General features: G+C 36.5%; 1 protein-coding gene across 1 annotated transcript in view; it reads left to right on the top strand.

Moving 5' to 3' along the window:
- The window catches only part of Scaper (S-phase cyclin A associated protein in the ER), a 343,723-nt gene that overhangs the window by 45,351 nt on the left and 275,111 nt on the right, over nucleotides 1–23,261 (top strand). The window contains exons 7-9 of the mRNA XM_041638504.1: nucleotides 7,326–7,442; nucleotides 10,010–10,167; nucleotides 18,156–18,415. Coding sequence (XP_041494438.1) covers nucleotides 7,326–7,442; nucleotides 10,010–10,167; nucleotides 18,156–18,415 — 535 coding nt within the window. The remainder of the gene's footprint in view (nucleotides 1–7,325; nucleotides 7,443–10,009; nucleotides 10,168–18,155; nucleotides 18,416–23,261) is intronic.

Here is a 23,261-nt window from a genome sequence, read left to right as displayed (position 1 = left end):
GCAATAAATTTTCTTAAATCATTTGGAAAATGACACAATTTCCAATAGAAACAGTGAGCCAAAGTTACCAATATGTAAACTCCTAAAGAAAAAAAATCAAAATGGAAAAAATATAAAAATAGTAATTGATAATATGTTATTCTTACTAGTTATAGTAATAAGCACACACAATTCAAAAAGAAAACAAAGACAGTGTTGTACTATTTTGCCAATAACTTTTTCTTTGTTTTTTTGAGACAGGGTTTCTCTTTGTAATAGCTCTAGCTGTCTTGGAACTAGCCCTATATATCAGTCTGGCCTCAGACTCACACCTGCCTCTGTATCCTAAGTACTGGGATTAAAGGTGTGTGCCACCTTTAATTTAATAAAAAATTATTTATTTTTTTAAAAAGATACCAGGTGTTGGCAAGGTTGAATGGAAATGAATGTCCTTCATCTGTAGGGCTATAATAGTCTTTTAGAAAGATGACTTAGTAACAACTTATCCAATCTGCAGGCTTTTGAATAATATTTTATTTAAATTTTCTATCAGTAATCAGTTTTGTGCTTTGGTTTTGGTTGTTTTTTCTTTCTGAGTGAGTGGGTAAAATATCTAAGGACTACATCACATGGAAAGTAAGCTATAGAGTGACTGACTGTTCTGATAGGCTTTGAATAGGAACATAGGATAGTGCTTAGAAAAACATTTCAGGGCCCTGCCAGAGAGTAGAAGCGTGAGTGGCAACAGCAGCTTCCAGAAACTCCAATAAAAAGTTTCTCTGGAAAAGAGCGCCATTGTCCCAGCAAGCCTCCATTATCATTCTCTGTATGTGATATCCGGTCTCATCAATGACCTAAGGTGCCTCAAAAATGCCTGCACCTAGAGGAATGATCACTTGAGCCTTAGCCACCACCTCTCTGCATCTAGAAGAGCGTTCTCCAGAGGCTCTGCTCACCTAGCCCCCAGCTATACCAGTTGAAGAAAGAGGGACCCCCTGAAGCACAGGCTCTGTACTGATTGGAGGAAGAGATGAGTAGGCAACAGGGTAAGACTACAATCAGCAACATAAAAAGTAATAAGGCACCATCAGAAACTAATGGCTCTACATCAGCAAGACCTGAGCATCCCAATAAAGAAGAAGCAGAAGAAAATGACCTTAAATATAACTTTATGTAGATGATTGAAGCCCTTAAAGAAGAAATGAATAACTCTCTTAAAGAAATGGAGAAAAAGACAAACAAAACATTGAAAGAAATCAACAATTCACTTAAAGAAAGTTAAGAAAAAAGCAATCAAACAAGTGAAGGCAAAGATTCAAGACTTAAAAACTGAAATAGAGGCATTAAAGAAAACACAAACTGAGGGAATTCTGGAAATGGAAAAGCTGGGTAAACAAACAGGACCTATATATGCAAGCATAACCAACAGAAAACAAGAGGTGGAAGAGAGAATATCAGTCATGGGAGACACAATAGAGGCAATAGATTAATCAGTTAAAGAAAATGCTAAGTCAAACAAATTCTTAATACAAAATATCCAGAAAATCTGTGATACCATGAAAAACTGAACCTAAGAATAATAGGGATAGAAGAAGGAGGAGAGCTCCAGCTCAAAGGCACAGAAAATATATTCAATAAAATCACAGAAAGAAACTTCGCCAACCTAAAGAAGGACTTGGCTATGAAACTACAAGAAGCTTACAGAATACCAAATAGACTGAACCAAACAAAAGTCCTGTCCCCTTGCCACTTATTAATCAAAATACTAAACATACAAAATAAAGAAAGAATATTAAGAACTGCAAAAGAAAAAGACCAAGTTACAAGCAAAGGCAGACCTATTAGAATTAACCCAACTTCTCAATGGAAAAAACGAAAGCCAGAAGGTCCTAAATACACAGGCATTATGCAGAAACTAAGAGATCATGGATGTCAGCCCAAACTGCTGTACCCAGCAAGTTTTCAATCACCATAGACAGAGAAAACAAGATATTCCATGACAAAACAAGATTTAAATAATGCCTATTAACTAATCCAGCCCTATAGAAAGTATTAGAAGGAAAACTCCAACCCAAGAAAGTTAGTTACACCCACAAAAATACAGGCAAAAGATAATTCCAAAACAGCAAATCCCAAAGAAGGGAAATGTACACACAATACCACTGCCACCACCAACAAAACAAAATAACAGGAACAGTCACTGGTCATTAATATTCCTTAATGTCAATGGACTCAATTCACCTATAAAAGGACTCAGGCTAACAGAATGGATACAAAAACAGAATCCTTCCTTCTACTAGGTAGAAGAAAGACAGCTCACCTCCAAAAACAGACATTACCTTAGGGTAAAGGGTTGGGAAAAGATTTTCTGATCAAATGAACATAAAAAACAAGCTGGTATAGCTATCTTAATATTTAACAAAATAAACTTCAAATTAAAAGTCATCAAAAGAGATGAAGGAGGACATTTCATATTCATCATAGGAAAAATCCATCAAGATGTAGCAGTCTCAATTCTGAACATTTATGCCCCAAATACAAGAACAACCACATTTATAAAAGAAACATTACTAAAGCTTAAATTACACATCAAGCCCCACACACTAACAGAGGGAGAATTCAGCACCCCACTTTCACCACTGGACAGGTTTGTCAGACAGAAACTTAACAGAGAAATAAAGAACCAACAGATTTTGTGACTCAAATGGACTTAATGGACATCTGTAGAACATTCCATCCAAACACAAAAGAATATGCCTTCTTCTCAGCACCTCATGGAACCATCTCTAAAACTGACCACATATTATATAATAAAACAAACCTTAACAGATACAAAAAATTTGGAATAGTCCCCTGCTTCTTATCAGATCACTGTGGCTTAAAGTTAGAATTCAACAATACTGATTACAGAAAACCCACAAACTCATGGAAGTTGAACAATGCTCAACTGACATACCACTGGGTCAAGGAAGAAATAAAAAAAGAAATTAAAGACTTTTTAAAATTCAATGAAAATGACAGCACGGCATATCCAGACTTATGGAACACAACGAAAGTAGTACTAAGAGGAAAGTTCATAGCACATATAAAGAAGCTGGAACAATCTAACACTCATGAATTAACAGAACATTGAAAAGCTCTAGAACAAAAAGAAGCAAACTCATCCAGGAGAAGTAGATGCCAGGAAATAATCAAATTGAGAGCTGAAATCAATAAAACAGAAACAAAGAAAACAATACAAAGAATCAGTGAGACAAGAGTTGGTTCTTCAAAAAAAAAATCAACAAAATAAACAAAACTTTTATCCAAACTAACCAAAAGGCAGAGAGAGAATATCTGAATTAACAAAATTTCAACATATGAAAATTTGTCAATGTAGTCCACTATATAAACAAGCTGAAAGAAGAAAAAAAACCCACATGATCATCTCATTTGATTCCGGAAAAACAAAACAAAACAAAACAAAACTTTGACGAAATCCAACACCCCTTCATGATGAAGGTCTTGGAGAGATCAGGGATACAAGCAATGTTCCTAAACATAATATCGGCAATATACAGCAAGCTGACAGCCAATGTCAAACTAAATGGAGAGAAACTCAAAACAAGCCCACTAAAATCAGGCACAAGACATGGCTGTCCACTTTCTCCATATTATTCAATATAGTACTCGAAGTCCTAGCTATAGCAATAAGACAACAAAAGGAGATCAAGGGGATACGAATTGGAAGGGAAGTTATCTGTTGCTTGTGTTTTTGTGGGTACAATTAACTTCCTTGGGTTGGGATTTTCTTTCTAGTACTTTCTGTAGGGCTGGATTTATGGGTAGGTATTTTTAAATCTAGTTTTGTCACAGAATATCTTGTTTTCTCCAAGATCATGATGGGTACACCCACTGAAACAGTTTACCTGAGCTAATGGGAGCTCACCAACTCCAGATGGACAGGGAAGAAAGCAGCATACGTCCAAACCGGTCCCTCTAAATGTGGGTGACAGTTGTGTGACTGGGGCAGACTATGGAACCACTGGAAACAGCACTAGAATTTATTCCCTACTGCTTGTACTGGCCTTTTTGGAACCTATTCTCTTTGGATGGATACCTTGCTCAGGCTGCATATAGTAGGGAGGGCCTTGGACCTTCCCCAAAGCAATGTGCCTTACCCTCTCTGAGGAGTGGATGGGGAGGTAGGTGGAAGGAATGGGAGGAAGGGTTGGAGTGGGAACTTGGATTGATATATAAAATGAGAAAAGATAGTTTGCTTTCTTTTGTAAAAAACAATTTAAAAAAGGGAAAAAAACAAATTGGAAGGGAAGAAGTCAAACTTTTGCTATTTGCGGATGATATGATAGTATACATGTCACCCAAAAAATTCTACCAGGGTACTCCTACAGCTGATAAACACTGTCAGTAATGTGGCTGGATACAATATCAACTGAAAAAAAAAATCAGTAGCCTTCTATATACAGATGATAAATGGGCTGAGAAAGAAATCAGAGAAACATCACCCTTTACAAAGCCACAAACAACATAAAATATCTTGGGGGTAATTCTAACCAAACATGTGAAATATCTGTTTGATGAGAACTTTATGTCTTTGAAGAAGGAATCGAAGTAGATATCAGAAAATGGAAAGATCTCCCGTGCTCTTGGATAGGTAGGATTAACATAGTACCTAAATAGCAATTTTACCAAAAGTAATTTACAGATTCAATGCAATCCTCATCAAAATCCCAACACAATTCTTCACAGACCTTGAAAGAACAGTACTCAACTTCATATGGAAAAGCAAAAAAACCCAGAATAACCATAACAGTCCTGTACAATAAATGAACTTCCAGAGGCATCACCATTTCTGACTTCAAGCTCTGTTATAAAACTACAGTAATGAAAATAGCTTGGTATTAGAATAAAAATAGACATGTGGACCAGTGGTATAGAATAGAAGACCCTGATATTAAGCTGCACACCTATGAACACCTGATTTTTGGCAAAGAAGCTAAATTATGCATTGAAAAAAGAAATCATCTTCAACAATTAGTGCTGGCATAACTGGAGTTCAACATGTAAAAGAATGCAAATAGATCTCTATCTATTATCATGCACAAAACTCAAGTCCAAATGGATCAAAGACCTCAACATAAACCCACCACATTGAACCTCATAGAAGAGAAAGTAGGAAATACTCTTGAACACTTTGGCACAGGAGACCATTTCCTAAATATAGCACCAGTAGCATAGACACTGGAGCAACAATTAATAAGTGGGACCTCTTGAAACTCAAAAGCTTCTGTAAGGCAAAGGACACAGTGAACAAGACAAAACAGAAGCCTTCAAAATAGAAAAAGATCTTCACCAACTCTACATCGGACCGAAGGCTGATCTCCAAAATATAGAAAGAATTCAAGAAACTAAACATCAAAATGTGAAATAATTCAATCAAAAATGGGGTATTGATCTAAACAGAGAATTCTCAACAGAAGAAATTCAAATGACTGAAAGACATTTAAGTAATTGCTCAACATCCTTATCCATCAGGGAAATGCAAATCAAATCAACTCTGAGATACCATCTTACACCTGTCAGAATGGCTTGGATCAAAAACACTGTTGTCAGCTTATGCTGGAGAGGATGTAGAGAAAGGGGAACACTCCCCCATTGCTGTGGGGAGGGCAAACTTGTGCAGCTGTTTTGGAAATCAGTATCAAGGTTTCTCAGAGAATTGGGAATCAGTCTACCTCAGGATCTAGCAATACTACTTTTAGGCTTATACCCAAAAGAGGCACACTTATACCACAAGAACATTTGCTCAACTATGTTCACAATATTATTATTCATAATAACTAGAACCTGAAACAACCTAGATGTCCCTCAACTGAAGAATAGATAAAGAAAATGTGATAATTTACAAAATGGAGTACTACACAGTGGTAAAAAAAATGATATCTTGAAATAAATGGATGGAAATGGAAAAAAAGCCCTAAGTGAGGTAACCCAGTCTCAGAAAGACAAATATGACTTGTATCCACTCATAATTGGATATTAGGAATAGAGCAAAGGAAAATTAGCCTACAGTCTACAATCTTAGAGAAGCTAAGTAACAAAGAGGACCCTAAGAGAGAGATATACATGGATTCACCTAGGAATGGGAAATAGATATGATCTCCTGAAACCCTCATCCAGTAACTGATGGAAGCAGATGCAGAGGTCCATGGCTAACCACCGGACAGAACCCCAGTGGAAGAGAGAGAGAGAAGAGCAATAAATGAGCAAAGGGGTCAATACCATGATGGGAAAACCCACAGAAAAGCTGACCTGAACTTGTGGGAGCTCACAGACACCAGACTGACAATTGGGGAACCTGCACAGATCTGATCTATACCCCCTGAATGCAGGTGACAGTGGGTGGCTTGGGAAGTTAATGGGGCCACTGGCAGTGAGACCAGGAACTATCCCTAATGAATGAATGATCTGGCTTTTTGGAGCCCATTTCCTATGAAGAGATACCTTGCTTATCCTAAACACGGGGTTGTGGGAGGCTTGATTCTACCTCAATATGGTGATGTGACAGAATTTATTGACCCCCCCATGGGAGGACTTACCCTCTGAAGAGCCCATAGGTGTGGGGTGAGGGGAAGATAGGGGGAGCATGAAGAGAGGGGAGGGATGGGGAACTGGGATTATGTATGTACAAAAATAAAGTAAAAATACTTAAAAAAAAGAAAAACATTTCCGTGGGCTATGAATCCTGTCAATTATTTGTGAACAGAGAATAAAGACAACAGAAGGTCATTTACACCACTTAGCTCTCTCAAAAAAGAGCAGTAGTGTCTTCATGTTTCTACTCTGTGGTTGAAAATATAGTATTCTATGGTAGAAAAAAATAATCTGAGTTAGTACTATTGCTTTAATTTTTTCTCAGTATGTGGAGATGCTTGTAATTCTTAAGTTTATCTCAGTTGCATATGGTGGTGCACATTTTTAATTTTATTACTCAAGAACTAGAGGCAGGAGTATCTCTGAGTTCTAGGCCAACCTGGCCTACATAGCAAGTTTCTGGCCAGCTAGAACTGCCTAATGTACAAGCAAACAAGCAGTGCATCTCTGTATTTTATAACCCATGACCCTTTTGAAAGAAGTTGTGCTTGCTGTTTTTTGACTGTTTAGAAAATCCTGTATTGTGAACCATCAGGAATTGCTCACTTGTTAGTATAGAACCGTTCTGGTAATCAGGGTTGCAGGCTTTGACCATGTTTTTACTCATTAACAGCCAAAAGGAAAAATTTGTTTGTTTCCCCATTTTTTGTTGTTGTTGTTAAAGTAATCTACTTTATGTTCTGAATTATCAGACCAACCTCACTGGCATGGGAAGTAAAGAAGATGTCTCCAGGACGCCATGTGATTCCAAGCCCATCAACAGATAGAATGAATGTAGCATCAACTGCAAGAAGAAGCTTAAATTTTGGGTGAGATGATTTAAAAAATACACATAATATTATAAACCCATGTTTATATATGTATGTATTTGAAAAATACTCATAGTATTATAAACCCAGTATTCCATGAGAAAAATATTCATAGTACCAACCCCATGTAGGAGAAATCATGCATCATTTCCAGGGAAGGGCTCACCAATTTCTGCTCAGATTCCTATATCTGAGAGAAAGTTACTAGAGTATGAGATTTGTAAAACAAAGCATATTCACAAAAATCTGGAAAGGTGACTTTATTACTCACAGATTGACAGAAGGTAAGAACAAAAGCCTGTATACTTGATAGCCTAGTCCTTTGACATCCAGGGAAGTTTTATCTGTGTGTCTTCTCTTTTACCTAAGAGGACTCGAAAAGCGTTCCAGTAAGAACATTACACATTGGATATTTTTTTTTCTTTTTTCCTGAGCTCAGATATTACAGGTTTTTTTCTATAGGCACAGTAATGAAGAACTAGTTACGCTGGACAGTTTCTTTTCATTTCATAAGTTTGCATTCTTGTATGTTCTTCATGAAAGTTGGAAGCCAGAGAGGGAAGGAATGAATGACCTAGCCGGCTACTGGTACCATTTTTTCCTACATTGTATATATGCTTGAAATTGTCAGAGTAAAATAAAAAAAAATGCAGTGGGCACATACTGTAGGCAGGTAACTATTGTGGCTCTCAGGGTTGTTGCTGGGTAAGACTGATTACATTAAAGCAGCGGTTTTCAACCTTCCTAATGCTGTGATTCTTTAATACAGTTCCTTATGTTGTAGTGACCCCAAATTATACAGTAATTATTTTTGTTGCTATCTGACATGCAGGATATTTGATATTTGACCCCTATGAAAGGGTTGTTTTATCTCAAAAAGAGTCGAGCACCCCAGGGTGTGAACCACTGAGCTAGAGTGAAGTTGCACATGTATGTGAAGGGTCCTCATGATTGCATGGTGAACACTTCAACAACTTAGCCTATTTCCCCAGCATTATCATTTTTAGTATCTGTTTTCTCTGCCGTGATCATCTTCGAAGCAAGATCTTTGACATATCTGTATATCTTGAGGATCCTAACACTGTATCTGGCATTTAGTAAAAGCTGATTCTTAGCTCAGTAGAATTAGACTTTTGCTTTCAGTCTCTCTTATGAGGTTCTTAGATTGTGTTTCCTTTGGTGAATGTTAATGGGCTTTAAGAATCCTGTGATACTTGGACCTTGGCAGGTGGGAAAAGATAGCTAGCAAACAACCAAAATACAATCTCCCAGACAAAAGAGTGTTTACAAGCGAACTTGCTCTTTACTGAAGTTCATTAATCTCTTTCCAAGAATTTTATAACACAGATTTATTTTAATTCTGGAGACTTTTAATTCATGCATTAATTACCTTTCTCATGGCCATTATCAAATACCTGGCAAAAACAACTTAGGGGAGCTTTGTAATTCTGTCTAGAAACTCCTCACAGGCATGACCAGAGGGTTGTCTACTAGGTAATTCTAGATCCTGTCAAGTTGACAGTATTATCCATGGCACTGACTATGTACATGAAGTTCTTATGCTGTTCTCCTTGTGATCCTATTCATTATCCTTGTATAAATGCATTGCTTCTTTTTACTTTCTGATATGGTTCATTGGCTGCCCTTAGTACCCACCCACATCTCATGCTGCTTGAGTTGTGCTTTACAAACTGAAATGTAGTTATAAAGCTTGGGTTTTGTTCATTATTTTAACTCAAAATTTAAATAGCAAGTAAACCATTGAGTATGTATTATACTACAGAGCCACTTTTTCTGAAAATCAAAAGAACAAAACACTAAGATTTTGAAAATCTTCAAAGCCATAGCCTCAGGAAAAGGAAAAGGTGGGAGGGAAAGAAGATGATGTCTCCTTACTTGCAATGAGTTCTCTTTGCCTGTTTCACCACAGATGAAAGGGGCTTGGGAGCAACCCTAATCCCAACTAGCCAGCAGTACTGTTTCCATGTCAGTGCACCAAGATAGGACCTCATTTTGGTGACAGAGAAGTGAATGAACACCTTTGGGTCAATATAAGAGAGGAAGAATGTCACTGTTAGGCTGTACTTGAACCCAAGAAAAACCGGTGTTCTTTAGTGGTCTCACAGCCCTGGGGCCTCCTCAGACCTGAGGGATCTGTAATGCTTACCAATAAATTTACTTCCACTGTGGCATAATTCTTTAAATTAGTGAAGGAAAAGAATTCCAGACTTAGCTAGTAGCAGATTTTTTTAAAAAAAAAAAATAAATGTGAGCTATTAAAGAGACTGTAGAAGGAGTGGATAGGATAGTGTGAAGATTCAGGAAAAATAACTTTAGATAATAATGCTACTCAATTTTCAAGGAACCAAAATTGAATATTGCCAATGAAGCATTGTGTTTGCAATTGATGAGAGAAATATATGCAAAGAAGAAACAATTTTAGCCCGAATCAAGAATGACTTGTTAACACACGTTGTTATTAATAAAAACTAGTAATAGTAATGTTATGATTTCACAATTTTTACTTTGATATTTAATTTATTACTTGTGTTTATTTTTCTCAATAGGAGTTTACCTGGCACAGTAACTGCCCCATGTCTGGCTCCTACAGGTGTCAGTTGGGCCGACAAGGTAAAGGCTCATCATACTGGCTCTGCCACATCTGATGTAACACCTTCTCAAGCCTGTGCACCAACAACAGTGCAAAAGACTTCCCGCAAAAATGGCAAGTGATTTTCAGTTAACAGTTTTTTTAGATTTTTATTTATTCATATTTTGGCTGCCTGTAGTTAAAAGGGATATTTATACTTTAAAATACTTGGCCCTAATATATTTTTATATTTACATTTTAGTCTTACCTATGTCATTTTGATCTCTGTTAGTTAAAATCATGAAATGCAGTAATTCATTGTTAAAGTGCTTCCCTAGCATATATAGGACACCCTAAATTGAATTTTGGGCATTTCTTTTTTGGTACTGAATGTATTTAATTTAATTTTTTCACTTTATTTTCAGTTATGTTGGCTCATTTTAAATATTATTCCTTCCTTTTATCCAATATATTGTCCTTGATTTCATTGTACAAGCAAACTTGTAGCAAATTGGCAGTAGGCAAGGGTTCTATTTTCTTTTTTGTTGCTATAGTATAGTATCAGAGGGTGTGTATTTTCTAAGCAAAAGAGGTTTGTTTAGCCCACAGTTTTAGAGGGGAAAAAAATCTAAGATTGGTTGGCCCCATCAATTTAATATCTAGAAGCTGCAAATAAAATTTTATAATCATCAAAATTCTGAAAGAGAATTAATTTCTATTCTAGAGATGATGGCTAACTAAATTGCCCATTAAGACTGAGAAGAGATTAGTATGCTGTTAAACATGGAAGATCTCAAAAAAAGCTTACATTCCTCAGACCCAGTTACTACTAGGAAAAAAAACAGTACAGAGAGCCAAAGGTAAAAAATAAATTAGTAATGTTATAGAAAGGCTGCTTGTTTGTTCCCAACTGCTCAGCCCCAAAATAATCACACAGAAACCATATTATTTGCAATATTGTTTAGCCAATAGCTTAAGCATATTTCTGGCTAACTCATTTCTTAAATTAACTCATCTCCATTAATCTGTGTATCACCAAGAAGCTGTGGTTTACTGGGTAAAGTTCTGGCCCATCTGCTCCCTGCAGCAGCTACATGGCGTCTCACTGACTCCGCTTCTTTCTCCCAGCATTCAGTTTAATTTTCCTTGCCTAGTTTTACTCTGCCCTATCAACAGGCCAAGGCAGTTTCTTTATCAACCAATGGTATTTACAGCATACAGAGGGGAATCCCACATCACAATGATGATAGTATCAGGATGACAGCAACTGCTACAGACTTTAAAAAAAAAATAAAGATCACAGTGCTCTGAAAATGAAGAATTCAGAAAATAATAGTATTAAGAAATTTAAAATTAGCTAGGTATGGTATCATGCACCCTAGGAGAATGAGATAGGAGGATCATGAGTTTGAGGCTAGTTTGAACTTCATAACAGGTCCAGTCTAGTCTGAGCTACCTAATGAAACCTTATCTCAGCAACAGCAATGGAAAACATTTGAGGACTTTAGCGATATGTTGACTCTGAAAACAGCATAAAATATCAAGGCTAGCCCAGAGAGACCAGAGAGACAAAAAAGGAAAGAAATGAAGAGAAGAACATGAGGGGACATACATGAAATCCATGAAAAGGTGTAGAGATTTTATAAAGCAGCATTAGAAATGATGTCAAATTTCCAAACTGCTAAAATAAATCGAGTGTTAGACTTAAGGAATCCTCTCAGGCCCAAGCAGGAAAATACAAAATAAATTTCCTCTAAATACAATATAATAAAAATACTGAAATTTGAAGAAACAGAAAAATCTTTATAAGTGGTTAGAGGACACAATGCCATTTTCAAAAAGGAAAAATAGCAGGTAGCTGACTTTATAAGAGGAACTATGGATGCTAAGTACAGTGGAGAATATGTTTAGAATGCTGGAGACATAGCCAAGAAAATGTACGTTACCAAGTTAAAATAAAAATGTTTTCAGGGAAAAGTTTCAGAAAGTTGTAAACAGCAGGTCTGTGTTCAAATGCTGTAGATAGCTTTTGGGATGGATGGAAAATGATTTCAGATGGACACCTAAGGAGACCCAGAAGGAATAAATGTAGACAAGTCAGGAGTGTCGACTGTGTAAGCATTATGACTGTGGGGTTTGGGATACAGCAGAATGAATGTTGATAACACAAAATACAAAGCAGAGGACGACTACACTGCTGAATTTCCTTCTTTCTTTCTCTTTTTTCTTCCCTCTTCTCCCCTTCTCTTGCCCTCTCTTCTCCCCTCCTTCCCTCTCTGTCTTTCTTTCTGTCTCTTTTATCCTTCGGAGGCCAAAGTTGATGTCAGGTGTGTTCCTACTGATCTCTACTTTATTGTTTGAGACAGGGGCTCTCACTGAACTTAAGAGTTCACCAGTTGGCTAAATTGTCTGGTCATCCATTTCCTGAGATCTTCCTGTCTTTGTCTCATAGCTTTGGGATTGCAGCCTAATGCTACCATCCCCCAGCTTTTTGCATGAATGGTAGGGGTTGGACTCAAGTTCTCCTAAAACAGCTACCAAACAGGGACCAGGTATTCAAATACTGAGATATAGGTGACATCTCATTCAAACCTTCACATTCTACTCCCTGATATCCATTGTCTTGTGGCCATAACATAATGCAAAAATGCATTTAGTCCAACTTGAGAAGTCCCCCTAGTCTTTCACAGTCTCAACAGAGTTCAAGTCTGTTCTGAGACTCAAGGTAGTACCAGTTGTAACCTCTGTAAAAATCGAAAAGCAAATTATATACTTCCAGCAATGATACAGATTATACATTACCATTCCAAAAATGGAAGAATATGGGTACAATGAGTAAATACTGGACCAAATCAAGACCCCCTGTTCACTATTTGGGTTTGCCATGCTTCTATGTACTTTTTTTGTCTGAATGCAGTATGCCTTTTGTCTCAGCAGGTGTACTGAACTCTGCAGGTCGGCTCTGATTTGTAGCTACAGCAGCCCTTCCCTCTGCTTCTGCTGCTCATTTTGCCTTGTTAACCTTCCTGTTAATCCTTTGTATTCCTGTTAGCTTTCTAATTTTAGTTTCTCAGGGCCTCTTTGAACTTCATAAAATCCCTTGCTTCTTATCCCTTTTGAGCCATTTTGTAACTTACACGTTTATATACAGATAGGTAGCTTTATTGTGTGATGTGTAATGTGTGACCTGAGAGTTAATATTAGTAATTAAAATTGGAATTAAAAATCTGTTTGACTTGGTCAGGACTATCAAAGAAAGTGAGAGCTCTCAGGAAAATTCCTGCCAATTGAACTACCCTAACTTGTGAATTTATTGTTACTCAATAAATTCTGACATTGTGAAAAGACACAAATATGTTTCTCTATTTCTGACATAGCATGCTTGTGGCAATAGCTGAGTGTGTACATAAACAAAATCAGTAAAGATATTGAAAGTTAAATGTCTAGCAAATTTGGCACAGTTACATGTTTAACAAAGTGTATGCATTCCTCACTTTTCTTTTTGCTTCTGTACTTCAGTCTGAATTCTTGATATGGACATGTATTCTAACTTGCTGATCTTCTGTTCTATATGTCTAATCTACTATGAAACCAGCTAGTATATTCATAATTTTTTATCATTAAAAATATGGATTCTGTGGGTGTAGGACTGCTGAAGGATGGGTTGCCTCTTGGAGTTCACATTCCTGAAGAAACATGACTTTCTTTCTCATTAGTTGCCAGTGGTATGTCAACTATGGGTGGTTTTCATCAACTCCTTCCCCAGCCATGCTGGGACTGTGCTTTTCTTTATCTTGTTCTGATCTTGTGTAAACAGTCACAGCTGTTATGAGTAAACACATGCAATGACCTTGTCATGTCCTATTTTAACTATAAGTGGACAAAAGAGCACATGAAATTAGGCGGGAAAGTGGTAGATGGGTAGGAGAAGAATTAGAGCAGCGAGAATAGGAGTAGATTTAACCAAAACACGTTATATAAAAATATGAAATTCTCAAACATATTTTAAACCTACGTGAAGTATTAATGGATTTTGGAAATGTAGTATTAGATTTAAAAAATGCTACCCAACTAGAGTAAGTGGTGATATCTGCATCCCAGTCCCCACACTTCTCGCCTGCTGATCCCTTTCTTTCCACACTTACCACAGCTGTTTTGAATTATCTGTACTTGAAAAAACAGAACAAAACAAAAAAACAATAGAAAAATCCAAACACCAGAATTATACACACTGTCTTTAAAGTAGGTTTTGGTAGATTTCATCTCTCTGACTTCCCCCTTACTTTTCCATATAATTTTTCCCTACTTCTTAAAACTGGTGCTTCTTTGTGTGGTTAATTTCAATCTCTACGTGTAGATGCAATTTTCTAATCTTTACAGTAAACTGTCTCTTCAACCATTAACCATTTGTATGTTTGAGGCATTTAATATTCTGTTCATTTTCAAATTATTAAAAGGTTGTTTTCCCTAATAGCTTTCTCTATTTAAAAAAAAAAAAGGTTATCCTGGGCTGTATCCAATTGTCCTTAAGAATATTTGATAGGAAGTTAAATGATGTTCAACACACTAGGGAAAAGGTCCTGTTAAGCACTGTTAAGAATGCAGGTTTAATGTTAATTCCTTAATAAAGCCATTCCTTGAAGTTTTCCCCTTTTAATAACTTGAACTGTTTAGAAGCAATTACTCAACTTCCTGAGAGGTAGTTGTCGAGTCGTTCTAATATATGCTGCCCCAAGTGTGCAGCTGACAAACAGCCCTGGGCAAAGGAAGAGAGTGCCTGGAAGACAGCCTGCTGTTTCAAACCATCATCTGCCATGCACGAATGCTTTATTTTAGCTATAAGCACCACTACACCCCAAGCTGTAACTCCTATTTCAGAAGGTCCTGCATGGTCATGGCTTCTTCAGACAACTTGCACCAGCCTCAGCTGGTGACCTTTTCACCTGCAGCAATTCTCACTAAGGCCTAGGTGGCGGAATAAATTACCCTCCTCCTTCAACAGAAGCCCCTGACAGTTGTAATTCAAAGCCTCCATTTGGACCTTATGCCAGACTTGAGATCAGCGTGGAAGTTGAAACAGTACTGTGAATGGTGCAAAAACATAAAAGTTCTGCATTTATATCCCAGCCCCTCTAGGCTATATAACCAGTGGGCCAAGCTGGTAATATGAGGAGGGGACAGTGCTTGTCATGGTGGTAACAGCCACAACACTAACAAGTCATGTAGTGGTAGTGGCTTTAGCCACATCAATAAAAAGGCTATTGAAGAGTTATAAAACCTGGATAGCAGTCAGCCTGATGACCTGAGTTCAGTTTCTAGGTCCCACAGTGGAAGGAGTGCTGACTCCTGAAACTTATTCTCTGAATTGCCATGGGCACCATGCACAAACAACATAACTAATAAGACAAATGTGGAGAACAGTTGAGGGAGACACCTACAATCAATCTCTGGTTTACATGCGTTCTCTCTCTCTCTCTCTCTCTCTCTCTCTCTCTCACACACACACACACACACACACACACACACACACAATCCACACAGAATTATAGGCTTTTCTCCTCCTCTGTCTGGAAAGATGAGAAGAGAGGTAGAGTACTATGTTCCTAAGCCTATCAGGGTTTTGTTTGAGATTGTGTTAGGTTGATTACTCCATTTGAGATTTCCAGTGAAAAGCCTGGGGTACTCACAAAACCCACTACATCCCTAAGTTACAGTTTTTATTTTCCAGTCTTGTATGGTTGCTTTGTTTTTTGCTTAGCTTGTTAAGATCCCAGCTGCTGCTCTCTCTTGTTTTCTTGGAGTCTTGCCTTGTATACAAAAAGCTGAGTTGTCAGGCACCTTGGGGAAAAGTGAATGCAGATTTTTTCTTTCTTTCTTTCTTTCTTTCTTTCTTTCTTTTTTTCTTTTGCTTATTTTGCTTATTTCTCTGTGGTATCCCCCATTTTCTGTAAGACTTTGCCTCTGGCCTCTAATGTCTGTTTAGCCATCCAGGAATGCAGGCTTTTGCTAGAACCCAGTTCATTGAACTCCCAGTCTCAAATGTCTTCAGTCAAAATACTAAGGTGAATGTAGGTCTGATGCTGCCGTTCCCTTTACTCAGGAATTGTAGTTTTTCAGGATATGCTTATGCTGGGTGCCTTCCAGTGTTTTAAACAGCTCATTTATATATTTTGTCTAGTTTTTATGACTGTTTTTGGCAAGAAAAAGGCCAATTTTCATTCAAGTTCTTTTTTATGGCCTGAACTATTAACTCTAAATACATATGCTTGCATACATGGAACATTTACCAAAATTAAAACATGCTGTATTGTTAGAAAGTCTTAGGAAATTTCAGGTGATTTAAATCATTTCAGAGGTGGGGTGTGCTGGTAAGATGGCTCAGTAGATAAAGGACTTGCTGTCAGTACTGATGACCTGAATTAGATACCTGGGAACCACGTAGTAGAAAGAGAGAACCAGTTCTTGAATGTTGGCCTCTGATGCCCCCATATGTGCACATGTACACACACTTTATAAAATAGAAATAAAATGTATTTTGTTACTATTACATGGAACTTTATATTTATTTATGAATAATGTCAGAAGGAACATCTCAGTGAAAATTTGAGAAAGTGAATTGAATAAAGGTGAATGCTTAAAAACCTTATGAGATAAAGAAGAAAAACCAAAATCCCTTTCTTTTGAATTTGCAAAAGAAAAGGTTAAGCCCAAGAAACTTAAAAAGAAAAGTAGATAGTTGTAAAGTTAAAAGGTATTTTTCAGATAGATAAATAAAATGACCACTCTAATAATCTGGGTGAAGGAAAAAAAGAGAACTAAGGAATGTCATAGAGAATGCCAGTATTGATTGACAAGATAGTAATAGGGTATTAAAACAGTATTATGCCTCAGATTTGGAAAATCATAAGAAATTAACAAAATTCTCATACTATAGCTTCACATTTACAGCACAAAAATTAGAAAAACTTAAAGGGATTTTATAGGTATCTTAAAAATGTGAATCTGAAATACTTTTTCACAAATAAGATTCTAGGTCTAGATGGTTGTATGCGTAAAGTCTTCTAGACTTTTAAAATAAAAATATCAAGCCTATGAAAATTTATCCTGGGGGAAAGAAAGATCATATTTTATGATGTTAGCACAATCTTAACATCAAGACCTAACATAGAAATTACAGAAAGTTTATCTCTTGGACACTAATATAAGTATTCTAATCAAGCATTAGTGAACTAAATGTTGTGATAAGTAATGCATCACAACCAGGTGGGGTATTTCAGTTATCCTTCAGTTAGTGTATTGAATTGAGTTGAATGCAATTTTGTTAATGAAATTTATACTACTGAAAAATTTATAAATATAAAATTGTAAAGGAATTGTAATTTTTAGTTTTTAGTTTTTAATTTTAATTTTTATACTTCTGTTCCAACATTCTGTTTAGTGTGGCTCAGTTTAATGCATGATTTGCTGTTCTTAAACATTCATTATTATGAGAATAATTTATCAATATAGTTTTCACTGGAGGTTCATTGAAGATGTAATTTGTAAGTATTTTTGTTTCCTCGTGACCTTGGTATGGTCTTTATTCTGAAATGCTGTTTTCACTTGCACCAGTTGTTTAATTGTATGGTAGTGTTTGTGCTGGCCGTCTGCGCTCATGGATTAGGTCCAAGGTTTCAGTAATGTTTTTCTTTCTTTTAAAGAATGAAGTGATTGATCATCATGGTTTGAAGAGGAACTGGTTAAATTAATTGGGAAGTGAAGTCTTTTGTTAAACTCTTTTAATTGTGTAATTCAGTTTTTTTCTTCCTCTGTGGTTCTTACTCATTTTATGATTTCTCTTTTAATATGTCCTATATCTAAATATTGAAAATATAGTTGATATAATTTATTGTGTTATTACTTTTGTTGGGTATACTAACATGTTGTTAAACATGTTTTCTGTTAAAAATAGACTGAGTAAAAGTGCAATAATGTCTAGAATTTACCTTAAAATATTTTAGGAAAAACAATGTCATAGGAGAAATTAATGAAATTAGATTGGAAAACATTTTTATTGTATAGGTTTCTCAAAATTTTTACCATCTAAAGAAAATTTGATTTATTTTTGTCCCTTAATTGCATAGAACGGAAAGACGCTGAAGGATGGGAAACTGTTCAGAGAGGAAGGCCAGTTCGTCCCCGATCCACAGCTGCGATGCCACGGGCTTCACTGGTGACAGAAACTTTAAGGTCAAAGGATGACAGTGATAAGGAAAATGTGTGCCTTTTACCTGGAGAAAGGACACCGAAGGGTGATCTTATTGAAGACAGACCTTCTGTTGCTGAACCTCTGTCCAAAGACTCACCACATTCTTCTGACCGTCCTCTTGCTGAGAGAACTCAGGTAATGTGTTCTGAAAGTCCTCACTGCTGTTTCTGAGGACAGCTGTGTGTGGTGGGATGTCTCATCCTCTCCGCTTCACTCTTCATCTTTAAGATTGAGAGCTTAAGGGAAGTTTAGGATTCGTTGGGTGAATCTTCCCCTACTTAGATTCCAAGTTAATGTTTATTACATTTTCTTTTTTCCTCTGTCTGCATGTCTCTCTATACTTGGCTAAATACTTGAGGTTAATGTGCTAACATCAAAGTCATCTAGTTTTGTACCATAGCATGCATCTTCTGAGAACAGATGTATTCTTTTATGTAGCAATATTATGCAATTCTGTAAATTTAACATTTATATAATATCTAATTTATGGTCAGTATTCAAATTTTTCTTATTGTTAATAGGCTTTCTACCCCTATCCCCAATAATAGGTTCTTCTGCCAATGTAGTACGCCTGCTCAAGCCAAATTGAAAAAGTATAACAACAGGTTTATTTGAGCAAAGCAACCCCCAGGCAGGTTCTTCAGTCTTAGAGGTGGAGGCCTGAGAAGTGGTGCCCATAGATGAAAGTCGGGAAACTTTATAGGTGTTAGGCCGGAAGTGATAATGTGAATAACACTAACTGGGTTTTTCCCCAAGTATGGTCAGAAACTGAGCACTTTAGGCAGGGATTTGGGCAGCTGGCAACTTCAAAGGAGGAAGCTGCAGTAGCTGCCAATCATGTGGAACCAAGGCTTTGGGCACCTTTTCTTTGTTTGGCGACTCTGAGTGGGCAGGGTTTGGAGAGAAAGAGACAGGCTTTCTAAATTGCAGAGGTGAGCTGGAGGATCCAACCAAACAATTGTATTAAGTTTTTTAGTATTTTGTTTTAATTTTAAAGACCTAGGGTTTTTTTTTTTGTTTTTTTGTTTTTTTTTTGTTAAAATTGTACTTATGTGTGTGTGTTTGTCAGGTTGCACCTGTGGAGGTTGGAGGTCAGAGGACAACTTGGAAGTGTTGGTTTTCTCCTTCTATCTTCTTAGTTTGGGGTTTTGTACTCATATCATCAGGCTTGTGTAGTTTATCCTGTGAGCCATATTGTTCACCCCTTTGATTATAGTATAAAGATGGGAGTCTTACTCTGTAGCCCAGGCTGGCCTAGAATTTAACTATCCTCCTGCTTCAGCCTTTTGGGGTTGGCATTACAGTTATATCCTACCATGACTGACTGCCTTTATTGTTTGCCTTTTTATTTGAGACAGTCTTGCTGTGTAGCTCAGGCTGGCTTCAACCCATGATTGTCCTGTTTCACTTTCCTTAGTTCTGGGACTTCAGGAATATGTTATTATGCATGGCCCTACTGATCATCTTTGTGAATTATTTGTCTACTGATTTGGGATCTCATCTAGAATCTCATGGTACTTTTGGTTTTGTTTCTTTACTGTCTTTTCTCCATCACCTCCTCCCTCCCCCCCGCCCACCCCCAGCCATTCTTTTTTTTTAATTTTTATTTAATTAAGAATTTCCACCTCCTCCCCTCCTCCCATTTCCCTCCTGCCCCAGCCATTCTTTTGACAGAGTTTCTCTGTATAGCCTTGACTTGGTTGTCCTAGAACTCGCTCTGTGGACAAGGCAGCCTCAAACTTAGAGAGATCTGCCTGTCCCTGCCTCCATGTTGCTGAGATTAAAGGTGTGAGCCACCATACACAGCTTCTTTACTGATTTTTGTTAGGGACAGTCCCTCATCTTTTTTAGGCTTTCATGACTTGAAGTGTTTGGAAGAACTCATTGCCATTTTTTTTTTGTTTTGTTTTGCTTTGTAAACAGTGTTCTTTCTTTATTCATTTTTTTTGCCTACAGTTCAGTTTGTTTTATTCCTTTATGACAGAAATAAATGACTTTCTGTAATGCCACAATGACTATAATTTGACCAGATTTATCATTGATTGACTCAGATGGTGTTCTCTTGCTTCATTTGGAGTTTAGTGATTTAAAAAATGATATTGAGGGGTTGGAGAGATGGCTCAGTGGTTAAGAGCACTGGCTGTTCTTCTAGAGGTCCTGAGCTCAATTCCCAGCACCCACATGGTGGCTCACAACCATCTGTAATGATATCTGGTGCCCTCTTCTGGCCTGCAGTTGTACTGCAGGCAGAACACTGTATATGCAATAAATAATTAAATCTTTTTTAAAAATGACATTGATATATTGATATTATTCTGTTTTAATGGTCTACAAATATCAATGCTAAGTATCCTTTTTGTAGTTAATGTTCCCAGTATTTCTTCTCTTTAACTTAAGAACTCATACACTTTTTAGATATTTATATACAATTTCTTGTTTGTTTGCTGTAATTATTATGTAAATTTAACAATGATATATTTCTTGTTAGCAGAAGAAAGGATCTAAAGAAATCATTTATACAATAGTTATATTATAATATTTTCTGTTTAGAATATCTACTGTTTAAATTAATCTTCACCCAAAAAGTATTTTCCTTGGAAATAATCCTTAACTTCCTGGTCTTGCTTTTTTCTTTTTTCTTTTTTCTTTCTTTTTTTTTTTGGTGAGGTCATACACATGCCAGGCAAGTACTCTATCAATGTGCAACTTTTTTTGTAAAATTTTTTGTTTTGAGATAAAGTGTTACCTAAGTGCTCAAGTTTGCCTTGGTTTCACTTTGTAACCCAGGCTGATTTTGAACTTGTGATCCTTTTATCAGCCTTCTGAGTACTTAGAGCCACAGACATGCGCTACCAATCCTGGCCATGACAAAGCTCCAATGTTACAGTACCCTTGATGTGCTAGACTCTTCACTGTGTTTTTTTTTATGTCATTGTGGGATTGCAAGCTTCTTCAAGTGATACCTTACATAGTGTTCTAATTTGAGACAAAATGTAAAAGCCCTAGACATGCAGAAAATTGTCAGTATATATTTATTAGATGTAATTTAAGAAACTCTAATGCTTGGATATCCTTAGTGAAGAAATCTCCCTTCTTTTTTCCTTTCCTCCCATTTTACCTCTCTTTTTCTTTTCTTCTTTCTTCTCTCCATCCTTCCCTTCCTTCCCTTCCTACTTTCCTCTCTTCCTTCCTTTTATTTTCAAACAGGGTCTCACTACATAACCTTGGTGGGCCTGGGACTTCCTATGTGGACCAGGCTACTCTGGAACTCACAGAGGTTCAATGCCTTTGTCTCCTGAGTGCTAGGATCAGAGGTGTGCGGCACGATGCCCAGTTCTTGCTCTTTTGAGATAGGGTCCACACTGTATATAACTTGTGATCCCCATGTTCTTTCTGCCTCTACTGCCCCAGTGCTGGGATTCTAAGCATTTGTCATCATGCTTGGGAATAAGTCACTTTTTAATTTTACCTATCATCAGGAATTTTACTGATATGTCTTACTTAAAACTATAATCTGATAAGAAAACTCATGACAGTTTTTGGGTATTGAAATATATACATTTTAATTTTGAGATTTCAAGAGTAGTACATACAAAGAATTTCTGAGTAATTCAAACATTACCATGATGTTATAGTGTGCATTTTAATTTTGAGATTTCAAGAGTAGTACATACAAAGAATTTCTGAGTAATTCAAACATTACCATGATGTTATAGTGTGAGAGCTTAGTTCTATAATAGTCAACTATGCTGTGAACATCAGTAATGCTAATGTAAATATTGTCAAGAAGATTACAAACCATGGTGACTGACAGGTTAATAATGCTGATAACATTGTAAACAGTGTGACCCAATTTACATGATGTTTATGTTAAAATCAATACTTTGGATGCTTAGTTCTGACCAAGAGTAGGATGTCTAGAGTAGCTTGTATGTCTTAGCCAAGTTTTATATTTTTAGAAAGAGTTCCTTAACCTGGGAACTATATGGCTACCATAGTATTTATCAGTGCTTATTTAGAGGTGATATGAGTATTAAATTCATTAATTTAGGTTTAGTTCATTGACCCAAATTATAATTGTAATATAAAGGAATGTTTTAAAAAATCTGTTGGAATGTAAAATAGACTTGTTTATATTTACTAAATTAGATTTTAAAATGGATATGTAGGTGGTCTAAGCAGATGTTACAGTCTTTTTGCATTTTAACATTTGTTAGTCATGTGTAAGTTACTCTAAAGGGGGAGTGGGGGACATATAAATCTAAAGAATTTATCTGGGTATTTATCTGGGTATTTAATCTGGGTATTTTAGATGTGTTCTATTAGGTCAACCTATTTTTTTCCTGAGACTTCTATAGGTTGTCTTTTTAATTTTTTTTTCAAAATCTCAAAAATTGGTGAGATCATGTTTTAAATAGGACAAGTTTGATACTTTTACGTAAACGTCCCCAAAATATATTTTAGTAAGAAATGATTTCAGGATATTTTTAGAATGTTGGCTCTTTCCATTTGATATTAGACACTCCACAAACAACCAACTGCATAGTACCTTTGGTTAAATGAGTACAGTAGTTAGCATTATGAGTGTGACTAGATTTCCTTGTGAGAGATATAAAATGCTCATTAAAAATTAGCCTACTAGGACTGGATAGATGGTTTAGCAAATAAAGGTACTTGTTGCCAAGTCCAGTGACCCAAGCTTAATATCCAGATCCCACATAATAGAAGTAGAGAATACACTCATGCAAGTTGCCTTCTGATCACACAAGCTTAGTGACAAGTGTGTACATGTATACACATGCAAACATTTATAACAAATAAATGTTAAAATAAGTAAAAGCCAGTCTACTAAAAGGAAATATTGCAATTGTTATGGCATCATTTCTTAGAATACCAAAGACTGATGCTTAGCACATAGTAAGCGTGCAGATTAAAGTTTCTGCAGCTGAATAGTTTCTTCCTTCTGCTGTGCTATGCTTCA

Source organism: Microtus oregoni, unplaced genomic scaffold, assembly GCF_018167655.1.
Source record: "Microtus oregoni isolate MIOR12 unplaced genomic scaffold, Mior012 000055F_ref0000237, whole genome shotgun sequence".
Classification (NCBI taxonomy): domain Eukaryota; kingdom Metazoa; phylum Chordata; class Mammalia; order Rodentia; family Cricetidae; genus Microtus; species Microtus oregoni.
This window is presented reverse-complemented; position numbering and strand designations above follow the sequence as displayed.